Below are 22,497 nucleotides of genomic sequence, written 5' to 3'. Positions count from 1 at the left end.
CTACATCCATGCGGTTACTAGGCTGGGTGGGCATTTTGCCTTCTCAGCGGCTTTAACATCTGTCATCGCTTCAAGTTCATTGCCACTGCCTTCATGCTCATCCTTCATTATCTCACCCTGGCCACTGTAATAGCTGCCAATCTTGTCTCTCAAGTTTATTCTCCTTGTTATTGGTGATATCTTCCTGAAACTCAAATTTGAACATTCCCTCTCTGGCTAATGTTATTGGTGACTTCCAGATCCACAGGATACTTACTGTACAAAGCCTCTAGAGGCATGTTCAGATCTGGCTCCGCCTTCACCTTCACCTGCTGCTCTCCCCTGTACTCATCATCTCTTCCCCAATGTGCTCTGAGTTGTGTGCACTGTGCGCTTGCAGATTTTTATGCATTTGTCATGCCATTTCTCCTACCTGGATGTCCTTCCCTTTCTTCTCACACCTCCTTCTGCCTGAAGAAATCTTATGTTATACTCAACATTTATTGAGCTCTTACTATGGGCCATGTACCATATCTCATTTTTAATCTCACAAAAGACACCATAAATAGAGTCTGTTATAATCTGCCTTCTATTGATGAGGAAACTCCAGTGGTTAAGACTGTAGCCTCCTTCAATTCAATAAATATTTATTGACCAACTGCTGAACATCTTTTGTATCTATATCCCTTGTGTTACACAAAACAATTTTCCTATGACCATAACCTCTCTCCAGAGAGTTGAACTATATGTATTTTTTTGAAATCATTCTCTCTTGGCAAGTCCTTCAGTGTCTGTCTTATACATCTTAAAAGTTACTTCAGATTAAAACGAGGTTAACCCAGCCTCTTTGATTAATGTTTTCATTTTTTAGATGAACAAAGGCTTATGGTGGAGAAGTGACTTGCACAGGGTCATGCAGGAGGCTAATAACAAATTCAAGGTGAACACCCAAGTCTCCTGACAGCTGGGCTAGTATTATTCTGATACACTTAGCACTTGAAATTTTATTGGCATCAGGGGAATATTTTCTCACTTATGTTACAAAAGCCAATTACATTTTTCATAGAAAAGTAATATGTGGACATACTTATAGCTTTATCTTCAACATATCAAAGTGGATCCCTGGATCGCCTATGTGTTTCTAAACTGCAGAAGTCTTACAGTTCAAAAGTTTTCAGCATGAAATGCCTGATAGCTCACCTCACTTTTCTGCCAAAAATAAAGCACAGCCACTCTCTCTTGACTCTGACCTTCTATAGTAGTGCAATCATCCTTCCCAAAATCATTCTTCAGTCTTGAGTCTGAGGGACACCCACTTTTCCTCATTGCTATGTCCATTCTTTGTATTATAAGGGCAGGATGTTTAAAAGTTGAAGTCATTGACTTGCAAAATAAGAAACTATTTTGGAGAGCATCTTGTTGTTTATACTGCTTATGTAGCTTAAAGCCTTGTAGCCACCAAGATAGCTGCTGGTTTTTATGTAGTTCTTTCCAAGAAATTAAAATAATAGCATTTATCCAGCACCAGTCTGACAGAGGGCTTCAAAATCCCCAGGAAGCCTTTTCCTTGGGAGGTGGGAGAGAATCATTGATCCTGTCTTTTTTTTTTATTGAATTTACTGGGGTGGCATTGGTTAATAAAATTATATAGGTTTTAGGTGTACAATTCTATAATACATAATCTGTATATTGTGTGTTCACCACCCCAAGTCAGGTCCTTCCATGTTCCTATCTTTATATATTGTTAAGCCTAGGCCAAGAAAGACCAAAGCAACTTTGTGTGCTTTAAATTAATAAAGCATAAAATGTTAATATGTAGGAAACTTAGGTGATTATGTGGGAATTCTCTTTCCCTCAGCTTTGTTAACATACAGTAGATATATTGAGCAAGTTTAAGGTGTACAACATGTTGATTCCATACATTTTAAAACTGCAAAAATGATTACCACCATAGGGTTAGCTACCACCTCTATTACATCATATAGTTACCATTTCTTTTTTGTGGTGAGAACATTTAAGATCTATTCTTAACTTCCAGTCAAGATGGAGGCATAGGTAGATATGCTTCGCCTCCTTGTGCAACCACAAGAATTACAACTAACCTCAAAAAAACACCTGGAACTGCCAGAAAATCAAACTGTGTGGAAGTCCAACAACCAAAGATTTAAAGAAGCCATATTCATCCAGATGGGCAGGAGGGGCGGACATTGGAGTTGGGGCAGAAAGGGTGTAGCAACTGCTGTGGAACTGGCAGTCCCACATTCATGTATGGTAAATAAAAATTAGGAGGGATATCTTGGGAGTGAGTGATCCCAGGCCAGACCTCACAGACCAGGGTTCCAGCACTGGGAAGATAAAGCCCCATAACCTCTGTTGGTAAAAAACCAGTAGGGGCTGGGGCAGTTTCTCAGGAGAGTTCACTTAACCCTTTGAGTGCCAATGTTGCTGTAAGCGACACTGACAAATTTTCCCAAAAGTGCCAGCTTTGCTCCCAGCGACTCTTTTTTCGATGCCTATAAATGTAAATAACAATGGAATAATTAGTCTTTTATGTTTTGTTCTCTTTTTTTGTACCTCGGGTTATACAGTGATATAATTTTTTCTGTTGACCCAAATATCGAATGACGCATGGCGCTCAAAGGGTTAAAGGGCTCACATGGACTTAAATGTACACAAATCCACACACTCTGGGAATCACCAGCAGGACAACAGCTAGAAGGGCACCAGTCACATACGGGAAGTGGGTGAAATGACTGGAAAGGGGGCGAGTGCCTGACACCTCTCCAGAAGCCAGGCAGCAGCACTGTCCCCTCTCTGAGCCCTCCTCCTACACAGAGTCACAAAGTGGTGAAGCAGGTTGCCCATCCCTGGCAAATACGTAAGACTCCGCCCCATACATGTAACAGGTGTGCTAAGACAGGGAGTCAAAGCAGCTCTGAGTAATACACAGAAACAGACACAGGGAGGCTGCCAAATTGAGGAGACAAAGAAATATGACCCAAATAAAAGAACACAACAAAACCCCAGAAAAAGAACTACACAAAACAAGACAGCCAACCTAGCAAATGCAAAGTTCAAATCATGGTTATCAGGATGCTCAGAGAACTCACTGAGTATGGCAAAAACATAAGGGAAGATATGAAGGATATACTAAGTGAAGTAAAGGAAAATCCATAAGGAACCAACAGTGAAGGGAAGGAAGTCAGGATTCAAATCAACAATTTGGAACATAAGGAAGAAATAAACGTTCAACCAGAACAGAAGAAGAAACAAGAATTCAAAAAACAAAACAAAACAAAAAAAAAAAAAAAAACAAGGAGAGAATAAGAAGACTCTGGGACATCTCCAAAAGTGCCAACATCTGAATCACAGGGATTCCAGAAGAAAAGAGGAAGAGCAAGAAATTGAAAACTTATTTGAAAAAGTAATGAAAGAAAACTTCCCTAATTTGGCAAAGGAAATAGATATACAAATCCAGAAAGTACAGAGAGTCCCAAACAAGTTGGACCCAAAGAGGACCACACCAAGACACATCATAATTAAAATGCCAAAGGTAAAAAATAAAGAGAATCTTAAAAGCAGCAAGAGAAAGGCAGAGAGTTACCCTCAAAGGAGTTCCCATAAGACTGTCAGCTGATTTCTCAAAAGAAACTTGGCAGGCAAGAAGGGACTGGCAAGAAGTATTCAAAGTCATGTAAATCAAGGACCTACAAGATTACTCTATCCAGCAAAGTTATCATTTAGAATGGAAGGGCAGAGAAAGTGCTTCCCAGACAAGGTAAAGCTAAAGGAGTTCATCATCACCAAGCCCTTATTATATAAAATGTTAAAGGGACATATTTAAGAAAAAGAATTTGATCAAAACTATGAACATTAAAATGACAACAAACTCACAGCTATCAACAACTGACTCTAAAAAACAAAAACTATGCAAACAACCAGGACAGGAACAGAATCACAGACATGGAGATCATTTGGAGGGTTATCAGCTGGGAGGGGGAAGAGGAACAGTGAGGGGAAAATTGCCCGGATTAAGAAACATAATTGTTAGGCACAAAATAGACAGGGGGATGTTAAGAGTGTTATAGGAAATGGAGAAGCCAAAGAACTTACATGCATGACCCATGACATGAACTAAGGGGGAAATGCTGGAAGGGGGATACCAGACAGAGGGGAAAAAAGGGGGGAAAATTGGGACAACTGTAATAGCATAATCAATAAAGTTACTTAAAAAGATCTATTCTTTTAGCAACTTTCAAGAATATGATACAGTATTATTAGCTATAATCACCATGCTGTACATTAGATCTCCAGAGCTTGTTAATCTTTTAACTTGAAATATGTACCCTTTGATCAAAATTTCCTGTTTCTCCTACCCTCCAAAATCTGGTAATCACCACTCTATTTTAAGTTTGTCCTTTTTCAGATTTCACATATAAGTGGACTCATTCAGTATGTGTCCTTCTCTGCTGGGCTTATTTTACTTAGCATAATGTTCTCATTCCATTCATTTGTTGATGCATACTTAGGTTGTTTCCATGTCCTGGTTATTGTGTGTAATGCTGCAATGAACATGGGAGTACAGCTCTCTCTAAAAGATCCTGATTTATATTTCTTTGGAAATATAACCAGAAATAGGTTGCTGGACCATATGGTATTATAGTTCTGATTTTAATTTTTTTTGAAGAACCTCCATACTATTTTCCCTAGTGCTGTACCAATTTTCATTCTTACGAATAGTGCATGGGGAGTGTATGTGGGAATTCTTCATACTGAATTTGCTACATTTTTATATTAGTTTGAAATTGTCAAAATGAAAATAAAAATATTAATAAAGCAGAGAATAACAATGGTTAGTAAGCTAAATAAACACTATTTGGTTAATTTTTTTTAATCCCTGAGGAAAAGGATACAGCAGTCTTTTTCCAAATGCATAAATCACATTGGAAAAGAGACTCAGCTGAGAATGCTAATGTTGGGGGTCCCTCTCCTGTGTCTCCCCAGGCGCAGTGAACCTGCAGGCCGACCTCACTCTTGGCATTCAACCAAAGTTGGGGAGAATCAACCCAATGCCAGCATGATGCAAATATCTCAGGGCACGATTGGCACTCCTTGGCCCCAAAGCTACCATTCCAGGTAAGTGACCAAAGCTGAGACCTAGGGGTTCCTTTCCTCCAACTGTCCTATTTCCTGAAAGATTTCCTTCCATTTTGAGAATATTTTTTCCATTCACCTTGAGTATTAAATCTTTCTATCCACTACCTTCCTTGTCCTTCATATCCTCAGTTAGATTGGTGTGAAGCAAGGACATAATTATTTTGAGTGCTGGCTAACTATTTGAGATATTATTTATTTGATCTCTTTATTCTCCGACATTTCTCAGTTACACATGATAATACTATATAGAAAAACTGACAAACTTCTTCCCTTAATACCTAATTCCTTTCTTCTTTAGTCAAATGTGACAGGGAATAGGGAGAAGGAAGCCAAACCTGAGTACCCAGACGTAGTGTAAAGCAAAAACTGAGTCAGGATTCCCCTCCACTTATTACAGACTTGGAACTCACACAGACTGGAATTTATCTTCTGATCCCAGAGAGTCAGACTCCCTTGCTTTATCACTTTTTGGAAGGACTTGATAAGGATAATGGTAGAGAGGTTGGAGGGTCAAGAGAATATGGGTCCTGCATAGAGAGGAGATGCAAGTGCTGCTGCGGGGAAGTGGAGGGCAGCTTCTGAAAGGATTACTTAGCTGACTGATGATGGCTATGCATTTGGCAAGGCCAGGACTCAGAACCCTTAACACACATGCCTGGTCAGATGAAGAGGCAAATCTTAGACTTCTCACTGGGGGACATGGCTCCCAGCATATTAGGGTAGGCTTCAGGCAACAGGAAGAGAGAATTTCCTGGTTACCCTCCTTGTCACAGACACTCCTCTCCCTTGCCCATGTCCCTCCCAGTAACCCTGAAAGAATTCATTCTGACCAACTGAGCCCTCTATGCTCAGAGAACATAGAGGCCCCTGCAGGGCCCTACCCCCAACTCAGGCACAGCGATTTGGCCTGTTGGGCATGGAGGCATTGAAGGCCTTTAGGTTAGATAGGGGGGCTAACAGTGTGAAGGAAGGACAGTGTAATAGTAAGGTACGTGGGTTTTAAAGTCAGATGTAGGTTTAAATCTCAACTTCACCTCCTATGGCATGAGCCTGAGCAAATTGTTTCGCCTCTTTCAGCTTGGTTTCCTCATCTGTAAAATGAAATTAGTATTATATATCTCAAACGATCATAGTGAAGATTAAACAAAGTAACATGTAAAACATCTAGTGTAGTTCCTTGAATATAACAAGCACTCAATAATTATGACAGTTATAATTAGGCTGAAGACTTATCAGAGGCACAGTGAGACCTGGTATAAACCAGCACACATAAAATGCCAGTATCTATTAACAGAGTGCCCCTAAACAGCATGACCCTTTGGAGCCTCCTAAGCCTCCTAACCTTAGGAGGCCGTAAATCTGCAGTCTTACTACAACCTAAAAACATGCTGACCCAAAGGCAGAAGGTAAGACTGCAGTATTCCCTCACTTATCGTGGGTATTATGTTCTAGACCCCCCCTGCAAAGTAGGAACCTTACATTTATTCTACACTCTTAAACCTACATAGATAGCTTTAACAACATACATATACAGTACCGCAAAATCCCATGATATAGCGAAAAATCCGCGATAAATAATTAAATATAATATTTTTAAAAATCCCGTAATACAGTGAAGCCGCAATAAGTGAACCGCGATATAGAGAGGGACTACTGCACTGCAGCCAGTGCTTAGAATAACTGCTTATGGAAACTGGTATGTTCCAAGAGATGGGAGAAGAATGGTAGAGTTGGCATCAGAAGTGCAATATTCCTAAGGCTGCGCTTCTTCGGCTCCTGTTTCTTCCTCCCCATCCCAGCCTCCAGAGGGGTTTGGGCAGGTGGATCTGCCCTTATTGTACCCCCCACTCGGCCCCTCTAATTAAAGCTTCAGAACACCTTCCTCCTGACACAACAACCGTCAACACAAAAGCCCTGTTTAGGGTACAAGGGAAAAAGGAAAGCTCAGGTTACCCAGAATGTGGCACACATGTGGATTCTCCTCTACCCCAGCACAAATCGTCCATAATTTGTGTTCATTTCATGCTCATTCCATGCCTTGGACTCACAGCTCTGGCAGAGGGCTTCACCCCGAACTCTAAGCTCTGCTCAGAGGGTCTGATCTTGGCGGCTATAGAGGAAGACGCACTCCAGGTGCATTTCTGAGGAGCACAGTGGCATCTAGTGGTCTAGCGTGCTGAATCTACCTGTTGGCATCCTCTGACAGCCTTCCTTTAGTTCCAGAAACCCAATCTCAGTCCTAAGTTTATGCACCTGTTTCTCATTAAGAAGCAGGAGCATGAGGGAGCTCAAGGGACAGGGAGGAGCAGGAGTGAGGAGAAAAGAGGAGAGAAATACAAAGAACTGGAGATTTAACTGTCTGCAAGCTGTCTTAGATCTGGGATTTCACTGAAATTATATTTCTGCTGCTTTCTCTCAGACCCATCACTGTCTTTTTGCTGTCCTACAGAAATCTCACACAATGGTCCTAAAGTATTAAAGTTCTTTAGAAGAGACCTTGAAAAATCTTGTAGCTCAGTCCCCTCAAAATACTCAGAATACCTATACTTAATTGATTTATTCATTCAAATGAATATGTACTGAGTACCCATTATGTTTCAGATGAACAAGACATAAAAAGCCCCCACCCTATAGCATTTGTCTCCCCAGGTGTGTTCCATGGAGTAATAATCATTAGATGCCCCTTGGAAAAAGTTTCTAGGGTCAAAGAGATTTTTTTTCTCTCATTTTTATTGTTGACACTATTGCAAATGTCTCCATTTTCCTCCTTTTGCCCCTCTCCTCCCTGCTTCCATTCCCCTTGTCCTCTGGTCTGTGTCCATAGGTTGTACATATATGTTATTTCTGTATTTTCCTTTTAGAACATCCAATGAATAGTTTACTGAAGACTCAGAAGTCTTGCAGTAAATAAAATCGTTTTAACTTATTTAGCCCAGTATTTTCGAAACACAGGTGATCATCTAAGAAATTAATCTTCTGTAAGCACATTTTAGGAGATGTTTTTCATGCACTTGTTTTATGCTCTTTGCTATGTTTTAACTATTTAGAAAGTACATCTAAGTACACAAAATAGAGTAACATTATAAGAATGCATGCACCACAGAATTCCCATTTTTTCATTTTTGCTTCGATTAAAGTCTTTTCATATTGTCAAAGGGATATAATGTAATGTCAAGTATAGTAAGTGCGATGAAGATAATAGAGCAGAGTGACAGGGAGTAAGGAGAGAAGAGGTGCTCTTTACATAGTAACTTTCAGGTGTTCTCTGACGCAGAGACTTAAATAAAGGTAAGAGTGAGCCAGGCCAAGAGCATTTTATGTGGTGGGAACAGTGAGTACAAAGGCCCTGAGACCCTGAGATGGGAGTACATTTCATAGATTTGAGTTAGTAAGGAGGCTGTCATGCTGGAGTGCTATGAGCAAGAAGGAAAGCAATAGAATGTGAGGTTGGAAAAGTAGCCAGACCGCAGTAGGGGCTTAGATGCATTCATCTTGAGGGTCAGGCTGTCTCTGTATAGGACTGAAGACATGCCTTCCAGATTCTTCTTACCCACCATTAAGAGTGCCATCTCAGAAACAATGACATAGGTAATCACAGTGACTGCTTCCAGAAAATGGCAGGAGAATTTTTCCTGTAGGGTGATGTCAAGGCACTCAATAGCATGGCATATATCACTGGTCATATTCCCCAGCAAGCTTGAGAATGGGAATTCTGAAGGGACAGAGCTCTCCCTGAGTAGCAGGGAAGAGCATGTCAGTGTCCTCATTTCCACCTATGTTTAGTGGGTGAAGTTTCCTTTCGCTACAAGATGGAACCCATTCTAACCTTGCTGTGCCTAGCTAGAGCTATGTATACCAGTGATTTCATTCTTTCTGGATACCATCTCTATTTTGAGATATGTTAGTGACCACATTTCTTCCCACTTAGTAGTGAGTGTTTCAGTTAACTCATCCACTTATTCACATTGATTTTTAAATGTGTTCCTAAGTTAGATCTGAATTAGCTTCTCTGTGAAAGACTGATAAGATTCTCTGCAGTTGGGAAGACTAAATAGTGTCTACTACCTACATTGGTGTGTGAAACAGCCCTAACGGGATTTACTGTTTCCATTTCCTCTCAATGTATTCATTCTGAATCTCCTGTTGGAGGAGATAAGGAAAGCATAAGTGGTTCATACAGGATTATCCTCAACTATCTTCAGGTTAGTTGCTAAAAATATAGTCTTCTTTTCCCTGAATTCCAGCACCAGTTTTGACTCAGTCTCTTGCCATATACTCTGGAGACAGTCTAGCCATAAAGCATCATTACATATTCAGCCACCAAGACACCATATTTACTTACATGAGATCTAGAAATATAAATAGCTCCGTGAATTAGTGTGTAAGTGCTTATTCATGTAAAAATGGAAAATCTTTAGCAAGAACTCCTAGTGATTTACCCCTTTTTAGAGAACAGTGAGTCACAAACATTTGAACTATGGAGATTGCTGTTTGATTTTTCAACCACTTACTCCTTCCTGTATGCCCTCCCTCCCACAACATGCTAGATGAAATATATTTTCAGTTAATAATTAAAGCTAATTATAAGTAATTTTACTTTGAGGGCACTTTCTAGGGTGTGTAATGCCAGGATTGGAGACTCATTCTCCCTCCCCAGGCAGGCTCTTAAGATCACCTGAAGAAGCTCAGACAGTCCTACACCTACATGGATGAGAGGCTGTGTTCGGGCTCTGGAGGTCATCCACAGGGGAAGGACTCCCATAATTAAGACTCCTCATATAGCTTCTCTCTCCTTCACTCTCTTGTCAGCTTTTTCTGACTCTTGATTTCTCTCATTCAGCTTTATGTTTAGCTCTCTCACTACAAACAAATTGTCTCCAGTACAGCTGAGATTCCAGGAAGACTGCCAGGGTACAAGGCCTTCAATTCCATAAAAAGAAAAGATAGTAACTAAAAAAGTATACACGTGCACACACAGTCTCCCTCTCCCTCACCCATTCCCATGCCTAGTCACTAAGTTGTTCCCCATCCCACAAATAGCCCCAAGAGACACAAAATTTCAGTGTTAATCACTCTTCCTCCTCTTCCTCTCTTCTTTCCTCCCCCACCTTCATTTCTTGGCACATAAGAGTCATTTCTGGCACACAGCAAATCACATCAGTGTGCTGCCTATGCCCGAAGGCCACATGGCTTCCTCTGTGCTCCCCGTTCCTCCCCTTGCAAGCCTGTGTGATTAATTGGAGGCACACATAGGTTACAGTATTGGGCAATTACTCCTAGTGACAGCACGCAGGGAGGCAGAGCAAGGCCCAAATATGGCTCTTTTCATCTACCCTTCCAAAACCAAACATCTTGCACCAGAGTACATTTATAAGCTGAGTCCTGTGCCTAAGCCTACTACATGATAACAGCTCAATGGTGCTGACTGCTTCGTCTTCCTTTCTTCCAGCTCCTCTACAAGTGACCTCTCCAACTATGACCATGCTTATCTGAGGCGGAGCCCTGACCACTGCAGCTCCCAGGGGAGCATGGAGAGCCTGGAGCCCAGTGGGGGATACCCACCCTGCCATCTTCTTTCCCCTGCCAAGTCCACCAGCAGCATTGACCAGCTCAGCCACCTCCATAACAAGAGAGACTCGGCTTATAGCTCCTTCTCCACCAGTTCTAGCATCCTAGAGTATCCACCTCCTGGCACCTCGGGCCGGGAGCATTCAGGCTCCATGGACACCACTTCTGCTCGAGGCGGCCTCCCAGAAGGGATGAGGCAGGCAGACATTCGCTATGTCAAGACAGTCTATGATCCCCAGAGGGGAGTCTCAGCAGAGTATGAGGTGAACTCTTCAGCCCTGCTTCTCCAAGATAGGGAGGCCCAAGCCTCAGCAGATGGTCAGGGCTATGACAAAGGGCATAATGTTCTTCGGGGCAAGGGGGTGCCACCCCCACACTGGAGCCAGCAGCGCCCCAGTTCTTTGGAGACTGCCATTGACAACTTGCCTCCTAAAGTGGGTGCTCCTCTGCCCCCAGTTCGGAGTGACAGTTACGCAGCCTTTCGGCACAGAGAGCGGCCCAACTCTTGGTCTAGCCTTGATCAAAAACGGCTCTGCCGGCCTCAGGCAAACCCTTCTGGCTCCCTGAAATCTCCCTTCATGGAGGAACAGCTGCACACTGTGCTAGAAAAGAGTCCAGAGAACAGCCCCCCAGTGAAGCCCAAGCATAATTACAACCAGAAGGCCCAACCTGGCCAACCTCTGCTACCCACTGGCATCTACCCTGTTCCTTCCCTGGAGCCACACTTTGCCCAGGTGCCTCAGCCCTCCGCAAGTAGTAACGGCACACTTTACCCTGCTCTGGCCAAGGAGAGTGGTTATGCAACTCCTCGGGGAACCTGTGACAAGATGGCTGCCCTTGATGAGAATGGAAACCAAAATGGATCAAGCAGATCTGGATTTGCCTTCTACCAACCCCCAGAACATGACTTTTTGTCCCCAGTAGAAAGAGCACCTGAAATTTCAGCCAAATGTGTCCCCTACAGAGTCCATTTCCCTTCTGTGCCTGAACATGAGGAGGACACCTCCCTGAAGAAGCATCTCACACCTCTCCAAGGCAACAGCCCATATCCCAATGAAAGAAAGAGCACCCACAGCAACAAACCATGTTCTAATTACCACAGCCTCCAACCCCCTCAGGCTCAGCCCTGGCAAGTGGGTGAAGACAAGAGATCACCCAGGCCCTCGGAGCCTTGGGAGGGTGATTTCCAAGAAGACCACAACGCCAACCTCCGGTGGGGGCTGGAGAGAGAAGGCCTAAGCCAGAGCCCGTCAAGCTACTTTGGCAAGACCAGGTCAGCCTTCTCCTCTCTTCAGAACATTCCTGAGAGTCTAAGAAAGCAAAGCAGCCTGGAGCTAGGAGGGAGAGTCCAGGAGGGCTACCTGGATGGCTGCCCCACCTGTGTAGTCAACACCCAGGCAGAAGACTCTGGAAGGAAAGCTGTTCCTGATCACAGGAGCCATCTGGACAGGCCGGTTTCCTATCCAAGGCCTGAGGGGAGAGTCAGTGCTTTGGGCCCTTTCCACCTTTCAGACCCAAGGTATGAAGAGCTGCCCTCCCCACCCCACCAACAGACATCCAGTCTGGGCCGGAGGAGGCTCAGCTCCAGCAGCACCTCAGCCCTGCAGGGCATTCAATATGGCAAGCCCCACTGCTCCGTGTTGGAGAAGGTTTCCAAGATTGAACAGAGGGAGCAAGGGCGCCAGAGACCCCCAAGTGTGGGCAGCTCCATTTATGGCTGTAACTACAGGCCCAACAAGATGGTCTCAACTTCTAGTAGTTCTAGGAATGACTTCGAGGAGACAAAAGCCAATATCCCCTCTTCCGAATCCACTGAGCCCCTAGGCAATGGGGAACACCATTTCAAAAACGGGGGGCCAAAGCTGGAAGAAGTTTCCTGGCAGCCTTGTGGTCAACAGCTGAAGAGGGGCGCCGAGGGCAACCGAGGCTCCCCACTCCAAGGCAGTGAGCCCCCAAGGCGGGACACTCGCCTGCTCCGCAGCCAGAGCACCTTTCAGCTCTTCAGCGAGGCCGAAGAGGATGCCAGGTGGCGGGACAACAGGCAGGGCACACCCGAATCGCCAGTGCTGGACGCCCCTTTCAGCCGCGCCTACCGGAACAGCATTAAGGACGCGCAGTCCCGTGTGCTGGGGGCCACCTCCTTCCGACGCCGAGACCTTGAGCCTGGGGCGGCTGGGGCTTCCAGGCCCTGGCGCCCACGACCAGCCTCGGCCCACGTGGGACTGCGGAGCCCAGAGGCCCCAGCATCCGCCTCCCCGCACACCCCACGCGAGCGGCACAGCGTGACCCCTACTGAGGGCGACCTGGCCCGGCCTGTGGCCCCTGTTGCCCGAAGGGGACCTCGCAGGCGCCTGACACCCGAGCAGAAGAAGCGCTCCTACTCAGAACCTGAGAAGATGAACGAGGTGGGGGTCTCGGAAGAAGCCGAGCCGGAGCCCCTGGGTCCGCAGCAGAAGGGGCTGCGTTTCCCGGAGAGCACGGTGGCTGACCGGCGCCGCATCTTCGAGCGGGACGGCAAGGCCTGCTCCACGCTCAGCTTGTCGGGGCCTGAGCTGAAGCAGTTCCAGCAGAGCGCCCTGGCCGACTACATCCAGCGCAAGACCGGCCAGCGGCCCACCTCTGCCACGGAGCCGGGGCCGCCGTGGGAGCGCGCGCACAGCACCTACCTCCAGCCCAGCCCCGCAGCGCCCGAAGGCCCGGGGCTCTCCTCGGCCGCCAGCCTCTGCTCGCTGTGGGAGCCGAGCCTGCAGCCCCGCAGGGAAGCTGCCCTCCAGCCGGCGGCAGCGGAGGGCAACGTGGAAGCGCCACGTGGGGCCCGCGATCGCAGTAGCTCCTTCGCTGGCGGCCGCCTCCTCGGAGAAAGGCGACGTGGGGACCAGACCCCGAGGGAGCTGCTCCGCGGAGCTAACGGCGGTGGACCAAAGGGCACCCAGAAGGTGGACAGGACCCATGGGGAGTCCTCGTGGGGAGTCGCAGCCGGCAGGGCGGGGAAGTCTATGTCGGCTGAGGACTTACTGGAGCGCTCGGATTTCCTGGCGGTCCCTGTCCACGTGAGGTCGCGGTCCTCTCCTACCACACACAAGAAGCGCCAGGTAGGTTCTGCCAGCAGATCCTAGGCCTGTCATGTGGGCCCTGGAAGCTGTATTGCCACTCCCCTAACCCCTCCCACTACCCTTCAGTGTTCCTTTTACGTGCAAAAGAGCAGTCGTTGTTTTCCAGAGACTTTCTCAGTGCCCCTATCTGACATCTTCCAGAGATAAACATATCTATATAGTTAGTTGCATAGATATTTTTATATATGTTTGTAAGTATGTATGTGGGTATATGTATATGTGTGTGTTTATAATATATACATGTTATATATAATTACTTCATTTTAGGAAGTCACCTCTCAGGACAACAGTGCATGGTTAGGAAAACTTAGGGATTATCTTTTTTGTTTGTTCTTTGTGCTTTGTCTTTTTTTTTTTTTTCACTTCAAGGAATAGAGCCATCTCAGAATTTTTAATATTTTAGCTTTGCACCCTCAATGTTTCTGTTGGACTTTTGCATTTATAAAATAGAATAATTGAGTTTGAAAGGTTGTTGAGTCCCAGGCCCTCAGCTAAATATGCTTTACATTTATTATCTCATTAATCTTCACAATAATCCTCTGCAGTAGAGTATATTATCCATAGCTAACCCATGTCTGACTCCCATTGAGCTCTTTCTGTGCACTATCCTGGTGAGAAAAGAGAATCACAGACATTTAAATTCTCACATAAAAGGGTTTTCTAATAAAGGCTCCAAAACTATGCAAAGATTGTGAAGTGCTTTCCAATGGACATTTCAGGCAGAGGTAGGAATAGAACCGGAACATTCTGACTCCCAGTTGTCTATTAATTTCCCTCATCCTTAGTCCATCCTCAAGTTCCACATTGGACTGCAGATCAATGGCCTTCCTCGTGGTTCCCTTCCCACCTGAGGAGATATCAGGAACTCACATATATGGTAGCACAGGAGAGACTACCCATCCATTACCCCTTCTCAAATTCTATTTTTCCTAGCAGAGTAGTTAGTCATTCAGCAAGCATTTGTAGACCATATTAGTATGAAAAGCACTGTATTACAGGGTTAAAGGAAAGTAAGTCTCATGCCTTTCTGGGGTCCACAGCTGAGCAAGGAATATGCCTTTAAGTGTAAATAACCAGCACAACTGGTGAATGTAATGGGAGGAAAGGGATGAATTCTAACAGAGGGGATCTCAGCTTCTCTTGAGAGAAATGGGATTTGACCCAGGCTGGGCAGGACATTGACAAAGGATTGGAGGTTGTATGTGAAAGGCACTATTTGGAGGAAACAGCTTCAGACAAAGAAAGGTGCAGTCATTATTGCCTGAGAAGTTGGTTGTAGCATTGCTTCTGAAACACACATACAGCCTTCTGCGAGAAAATACTGTGCCCCACCCTCACCCCCACCCCGGATATTTCCTGTTCAGGAATATTCAGAAATACTTTCTCCCCAGCATAAACACACACTCACAAAAACATCTATAGAAAAAAATTCTCCATAAGACCGCAATAGCCATTTTCCTCCCCCTCAGAATGAACAGAGCTAATTTCCACTCCCTATTCACTAAAACACTTGTATTTTTTATTGATCTTAGAGAGGAAGGAAGGAAGGAAGGAAGGAAGGAAGGAAGGAAGGAAGGAAGGAAGGAAGAGACAGACATCGATTTGCTGTTCCACTTATTTATGCATTCATTGGTTGTTTCTTGCATGTCCACCTGACCAGGGATCAAACCTGCAACCTTCACATATCGGGATGACGCTCTAACCAACTGAGCTACCGGGCCAGGACACTAAAATACTTTTAAATCCATATATGTCACATGCAATTGCAACTAGTTTGATGGGTTTCAGTTATTGAGTGCATAGCAGAACAACCATTTTCTTCATTTTGCTCCCTTTGTTCTAAAGAAAGCAGAAATACTGAGGCAAAAACTGGATCCTCTTCTGTTTTTTATCCCCCACTAGATGTCATTATTCTCTTAGAGAACCAGTTGGACACAAATGTTATTTCGTCTTCCCTCCACAAAATATTTCTCAAACCTGGTAAACTGGGAAATAGAGCTAAAACATAGGTGGGGTAGATTCCTCCAAATCCAATCACATACTTTATATTATTTGAAAAACTTTTTGGAAAGGCAGGTAAATACAAAACATTATTTGGGCACCCTCTTCAATAAATAGAGTACCATATTTAGATAGAATTTAATTTGGGGAATATGACTCCAGAGAAGGATAATATTTCAAAGTGAAATACTGTATCTGTGCTGCTCTGCTTCTATAAATTCTAAAGATAGGTTACCATCCCTCAGATTGTAACTGTGCCAAGACTGTTCTTGAACTTCCTTCTCCCATTCCTACCTTGCCTGCCCCAGGACCAGGTCCATTTTCTTCTTACAACCATCATCTACCTTATTTGTAGAACTGGTAAAAACAAGACAAAACTAGTTTCACCACATAATTACTACAGTTATTTCAAAATATATTCTTTTCTTTTCTTTGAAAAAAATCCAGGAACTTTACCATTACCATGAAGGTTTGGTGTGGGCATTAAATAAGAAATTTTCTTATCTCAGCTTTAGAGAACTCAATGAAATTAAGTGACCCTGTAGAGACCATCAGCCTGCATTAAACCCAAAATCGGGTGTCTATTTCTGTTGCTGGCTCAGCCCCATGACATCCTGAGCAAATGCTACTTGCTCCTGCCAGCCAGAGGCTAACAGAGCAGGATTTTATAAGCTTTGGAAAAGGATTCAGCTCCTTTGGAAAACTTCTTTTAAGTGAGGACAGTTTTTGCCTCCAAAACAAGGTCAGCACGGAAATCAGTTCCTCTGTTTATGAACATTGATTCCTGGGCCTGAAATAATGGCTGTAAAAGGCTGCCACCACTTGTAACCTGAGACCTACTCAGACACTGAGCAGGCTCTGGCCTCTTCCCAGCCCCTGTGGCCCACTCTGGAAAATGCAACCTCCCGTTACCTGTCCTTTAATTTCTGTTCATTTCAAAGGTGTAATTGCAGAACAAATGGACATTAATGATGGAGCTGAAGGACACAACAAATTCTTCCCTACTTCCTATTCTTTAGAGACTTTTTAAAGTAGCTGTTCCTGCAGAAGAATATTTAAACATTTCTGCCTTTGAGATGGAAATTTACACCTCTTCACTGCATAGGCTATAAAAATAAACCTGTGAAGAAATAAGATTCCTGGTGGGGAATTTTTTTCCCAGATGCTGAGTTAGAGGCTTCTCTGGTTCTCCCTGTATTTCCAGAGACCTCTGTTTCTGATATGTAACACATTCATTCACTTTGTGATGGTGTACCAAACATTTTAACTGCTGAGGAAATTGCTCAGTGCACGGAACCTCAGGGTTGGGTGTTGGATTCTGGAGAATGCAGCTTGTAAATCATTTTTAGCACCTCTCAGTGAGCATGCATTCAAGCTTGGGGATAAATAACAGAATCAACTTTTCACAAAATGTAAAATTACATATAGCTACCGATAATCAAATGGTACTATGTGCCATTCATTGTACTAATTTTATAAGCATAAAATTAATCCTTGTATCCAAAGAGGTAGATACAATTATTATCTCTATATTAGAGAAGGGAACTGAGGCACAGAAAGGGTAAGAAATTTCCCCAAGGTAGTGGGAGCAAGGTTTTGACCCCATACTCTGACTCCAGAGTCTTCAAGTCAGTATACCATCTGCCTCCTTGAATAAAAAAAGGCTGGGGGACAAGAAAGGAGATGAGGGTTAAGCATCTTATATGTAAAACCTCAGCCAGTGAATTAATTTCATTTTCACATATATTCATTACTGTTATTTACCTTTTGAATAACAGCTTAAGATTCTCATTTGAGCAGATATTTAAACTGATAATCCAAAGTAAATGAATATTGCCTTCATACTTCACTGGTCACAGAAATATTAGGATTTCCAACTCGGAACTCAAAGCGAGAGTGAGGATTGGGATTCAGCAGGCTTGAGGTCTATAGTTTTAATGAAGAAGAGAAACTGGAAAGTCAGGCATCAGAAGTCAGAGATAATGAACAAAAACAAACTGGCATTTAACAAGTATCTGTTGGTATAACTCTGTATCTGGAGTTCCTTTCTAGTCACTGCTTTTCTCTAAATTGCCCTGGAAGTACTGTATACTTCTTACAAGCTTACAGAAAATCAAGTCTTCTTTGATGGTGAACATATCGAGGCAAGTAAACACACAGAAATTTATCCTCCTCTAGCTTTTACTAGGTTGGGAAGGCATTTTTCTTCTGTCCAAATGGTATTTTCATTGACAGGAGATTGAGGGAGTTCTCTCAGTAGCTTATTAGTGGGTTCAACTTCCTTTATTTTATGCACACTCACATAAATGTCAACTTAAGCTCATACTGTAACTCAGAGGAAATAACAGAATTAAAAAATATATTTAAAAGTTATACTGGATTTGGAGCTTAAACAGGACCCAAAGGCTTTCCCAATTAATTATTGGCAAAGCTGCATATTTATGTCAACAGAGAGATCGCAGTGGGGAAAGACTTTAAAAGGACCATAAAGTTTCATGGAGAGCAGGAGTTCCCATTCCCTATAATGATAATTGAGCAAATTGGAGACATATGGAATTCCTTTTTCTCAAAGTACTGACGCCTGATTGCATCCCCCTCAGCTACCACTCATCTTGTTAAAATTCCAAAGAAAGATCCATGTTTTGAAGAGATCGTGGCTTGGATCCTGGCTTCTCTACTCACTTAACGGTGTGGGTGGGTAAAATACTGAACCTTTCCGAGCTGCCATTACCTCTCCTCTCCCCGTTGTTATAGATTAAATTACAGAAGAAAAGTCAGGCGCCTAACACTACTCTAGGCACATATTTGAAGATTGTAAGGAATTTAGCACAGTGTCTGGCACACAGTAAATGCCGATGATAGATGTAATTCCTAGTAATATTCAGGTGTTTGTTTCTTCTTTGTGCCTACGACCTTGGTTCTTTTATTACTTATTAGTACCTGTACCACTGATTGGGGAAGAAAAGAAAAAGAGGGTAGAAAGCAGTTAGCTCTTTGGAAGGATTAAGTGATTAAATTGCTGAAATTAAGTTCAGAGGTAATGGATGCATTTAACTGTTTTCTACCTGTCTCCTAGTATCATAAATAAATTGAGAGTTAAATGGTTTATCATCAGTAGCAACACTGTCTTCATCAGGGACTTACATGGGCAAAATCTTACACTAGCAAAAAATGACCTAGGACCCTTTGAGGAAACCAAAAATACCCTTATTAAAACAAAAAGGAACAAGTAATGACTACTTGGAAAAGGCCCAGGTATATGGATGTTATGGTGAAATGTCTTCCCCAGAGAGAACATATTTCAACCTGCTTACACACCAGATTCATATGTTCTGGAATTACAACTCAGATCATTTGAGAATTCTGTTAAATTCCATACACTACCCTGTCATCTCCCATATTTTTCTATTGCTCTTTCAAAAGGTTGGCCCTTTGAATTAATTTTCATCATTATATTTCAAGGATAGCATGTGTTTTGAACCCTGGAGATAATGATCAGATTTCTCTTGTTTAGAAAATGCCCTTGTTAGGAGAGGCACCTGGTGAGACAGACTAAGGTTGAAATCCCAGCTCTGCCACCAGTACACCAGGGAAGTTAACCTCTTTGGACCTGCTTCCTCACCTGCACGGTGGCGTTCACACCACTTCCTGGGGCTTTGAGGGTGAAATGGGTGATACGGGAGAGGGCTGCATGGTGCCCGACGATAAATAATAGGCTTTCAATAACTGTTCTTGTTCCTTTCTGCCTCCCCTCCCTTGGTAAATTTGTTGTGCCTTTCTTGTGTTTTAGGATGTGGTTTTGGGGGAAAACAATGGCTTTGGTCTTGTGAAGGATCCATGTCACTTGGCTGGCCCTGGATCCAGGTATGTATATATATATGTCTGATGCCTTCTGCCTTAAAGATACTGCTGAAGTTAAAAGTTTCTGTGCCTCTAGTTTAGCATCAGAATAGTTCATGGGTATGCGCTTCTCAAGCTTATCCTGTGCTCCCACACATGGGGCCTCTCTTGTGTGGCTGATGTCTTCCAGTTCTGTGAGCAAAGGATCAGGTCGGGTGAGTAAAGTGCTCAGAGAGGGATGAGCATTTCAGGAACAGCTTCTCATGGTGAGGCAAACTCACAGGAAGCACCTGAAGTCAAAAATAAAGCTCCAAACTATAATTTTTAGGCACTTAGGGATAGAAAACAATGGAGAAGTCATTTTTTAAATTACCATCAAAATCATTTCTCCTAGGTAGAAAAATATAATCGGCAGTTTTTTTAGAATTTGAATTTTTGAACTATTCACATGGAGCTGAATAAATAGAAAATTCCAAAGAGCGTTTTCTCTGAACCACATGCCTGTGTGTAGTTTTAGTGCAGCATCATAGGGCCCTCCCTACGGCCTTCCACATTTTTCAAGCCAGTTCCCTAATTTTCCTTATATTTCGTTCAGTCATTGACTCCTTCTTTTACTTTATTCACCTTCTCAATAATTCAGCCTAATATTGTCACTTAGAAGTAGCCAACGTGGTCAGGAAGTGGGTGTTAAGTTACCTCCTTCACTGCCAAGAGAGTAGCCTTCCCAGTTATGTGCTCTTGCGTCTGTAGCTGGGTCTAAAGTGAGGAAAGTATCTAAGGTGAGGCTGAGAACTTGGGTTAGTTTGGGTGCATTAATTAAAAGCTAGAGACAAAGGAAAACTGTCAGTGAACTAGAGCACTACCAAAAAAGAACTGGTCTGAAGTCAAAGGGCAAATGAAACTCAACCACAAAAAAATCAAATAGCTCAATTACAGAAAGGACTTGAATAGACGTTTCTTCAAAGTATCATGATAGTCAGATGGCCAACAAGCATGTGAAAAGATGCTCCAGATCACTAATCATCAGAGAAATACAAACCAAAACTGTAGTGAGATACCACCTCACACCCATTAGGATCATTAAGATAACTTATTTAAAATAAAATAAAACATAAAAGTACAAGTGTTGGCAAGGATGTAAACAAACTGAAACACTTGTGTACTGTTGGGATTGTAAAATGCTACAACTGCTATTAAAAACAGTATGAAGATTCCTCAAAAAATTAAAAGTAGATCTACCGTGTGACTCAGCAGTCCCACTCCTGACTCTCTATCCAAAAGAATTGAAAACATTGTTTTGAAGAGATATTTTCATACCCATGTTTATAGCAGAATTATTCACAATAGCAAAGAAGAGGATGCAACCAACCAAAATGTCCATCAATGGAAGAATAGCTAAACAAAATGTGATATATACATCAGTGGTATTATTCAGCCTTGAAAAGAAAGGATATGTTGACACACGCTACAACATGCATGAACATTAAAGATATTATGCTAAAAGAAATAAGCCAGTCACAAAAAGGCATATTCTACAATTCCACTTATATGAGGTAACTAAAGTAGTCAAATTTACAGAAACAAAATGGTGGTTGACGGGGCTGAGCGAAAGCGAAAAGAAGAGTTGTTGCTCAATAAGTTTCATATTTGCAAGATGAAAAAGTTCTAGAGATCTCTTTCACAATGACATGAATGAATATATTTAACACAACTGAATGCTTTTAAATGGTTAAAGTAGTAAATTTTATGGTATGTGGTTTTTACCACGTAAAAAATATGCTATGAAGGAAAAAAATAAGACTGATTGCTCTGAAACACCATTCTTGAATATTCACATTCCTGGGTACATATCAACAGATGCTCGCCTCTCACACTCTATTATAAAAAAGACCTAAACAAAACCTTTGTTATCCTATTCTTTGTTCTTGAAAAAATACAAAACAATCACCAAGGAGAAGCATTCTCAACCAAGCTAAGCAAGCATTTAACTCAAATATTACCTTCAAACACATATAGTTTAAGTATGATTCCTGTAAACTAAGAAGATTAAACAAACTAAAAACAGCATATCAAGGTTTCCTGGGCTGGATCTTAAAGGGTAAATGCTATACTCTTTTATTGTATGCTTTAGTGATGTCTTCCCTAAAAAGCCTCAAGATCTAGAGTAAGGAAAAGGAAGGTACCTGAATGAGTCATTAGAACATCGAATTCCAGTTTACTCTCTGTCCTGAGAGGGTGGCTCAGTTTTAAAACAGTTTCTGTTGTACAGTTTAAAGAGCAGTTGGGCAGAAGACACACTGTTCAACAGACATTTACTAAGAGAGTATTTTGTGCCAGGGACACCATGATGAAGACGACACGGGGGTACAGAGCACCCCTGGCGAACTGCCTGCCTCTGGGCTGCTCATATACCCATTTGGGAACCCTACAAGAAGTACGGAGAGCCAATCCTAGACATTGAGAGGGTCCTGGTAAAAAATAAACAAAACAAACAGAACCACCTCTAAATGAAGAGGATCTGTGATGGAAGGGGAGAGGCTACACGTGAGAGAGAGAGATAGCTCCCTTATTCAACTCTCTGCATTTATGATAAAGAAAAATAACAACACAACAGGGGCTCATTTGGTCTCTGCCGCCTTTCCCTTCAGCATGCGGCATTCTCCTGCCAGCAGGCACGTTGAGTCTCATGGCGAGGCTGTGCTGGGCCTCTGACTTGGGATTGAGCCACGCTCCCCGAGGACTCGGATCTGCGAGATGAAAAGTGCCATCTGCTCTCCAGATTCACTTGCATACTAGTCAGGGACTTACAAATTACGGTGCTTTGCTGGAAATAGCTTTT

General features: G+C 43.0%; 1 protein-coding gene across 1 annotated transcript in view; it reads left to right on the top strand.

The window, feature by feature from the left end:
- The window catches only part of SHROOM3 (shroom family member 3), a 157,204-nt gene that overhangs the window by 113,162 nt on the left and 21,545 nt on the right, over positions 1 to 22,497 (top strand). Inside the window, exons 4-6 of the mRNA XM_090266736.1 lie at positions 4,984 to 5,115; positions 10,586 to 13,796; positions 19,609 to 19,682. Coding sequence (XP_090122862.1) covers positions 4,984 to 5,115; positions 10,586 to 13,796; positions 19,609 to 19,682 — 3,417 coding nt within the window. The remainder of the gene's footprint in view (positions 1 to 4,983; positions 5,116 to 10,585; positions 13,797 to 19,608; positions 19,683 to 22,497) is intronic.

The sequence above is a fragment of the Furipterus horrens genome, unplaced genomic scaffold, assembly GCF_987537825.1.
Source record: "Furipterus horrens unplaced genomic scaffold, mFurHor1.1.pri manual_scaffold_2, whole genome shotgun sequence".
Classification (NCBI taxonomy): Eukaryota; Metazoa; Chordata; class Mammalia; order Chiroptera; family Furipteridae; genus Furipterus; species Furipterus horrens.
Note: the sequence above shows the minus strand (reverse complement) of the source record. Positions and strands in the feature narration are given on the sequence as shown.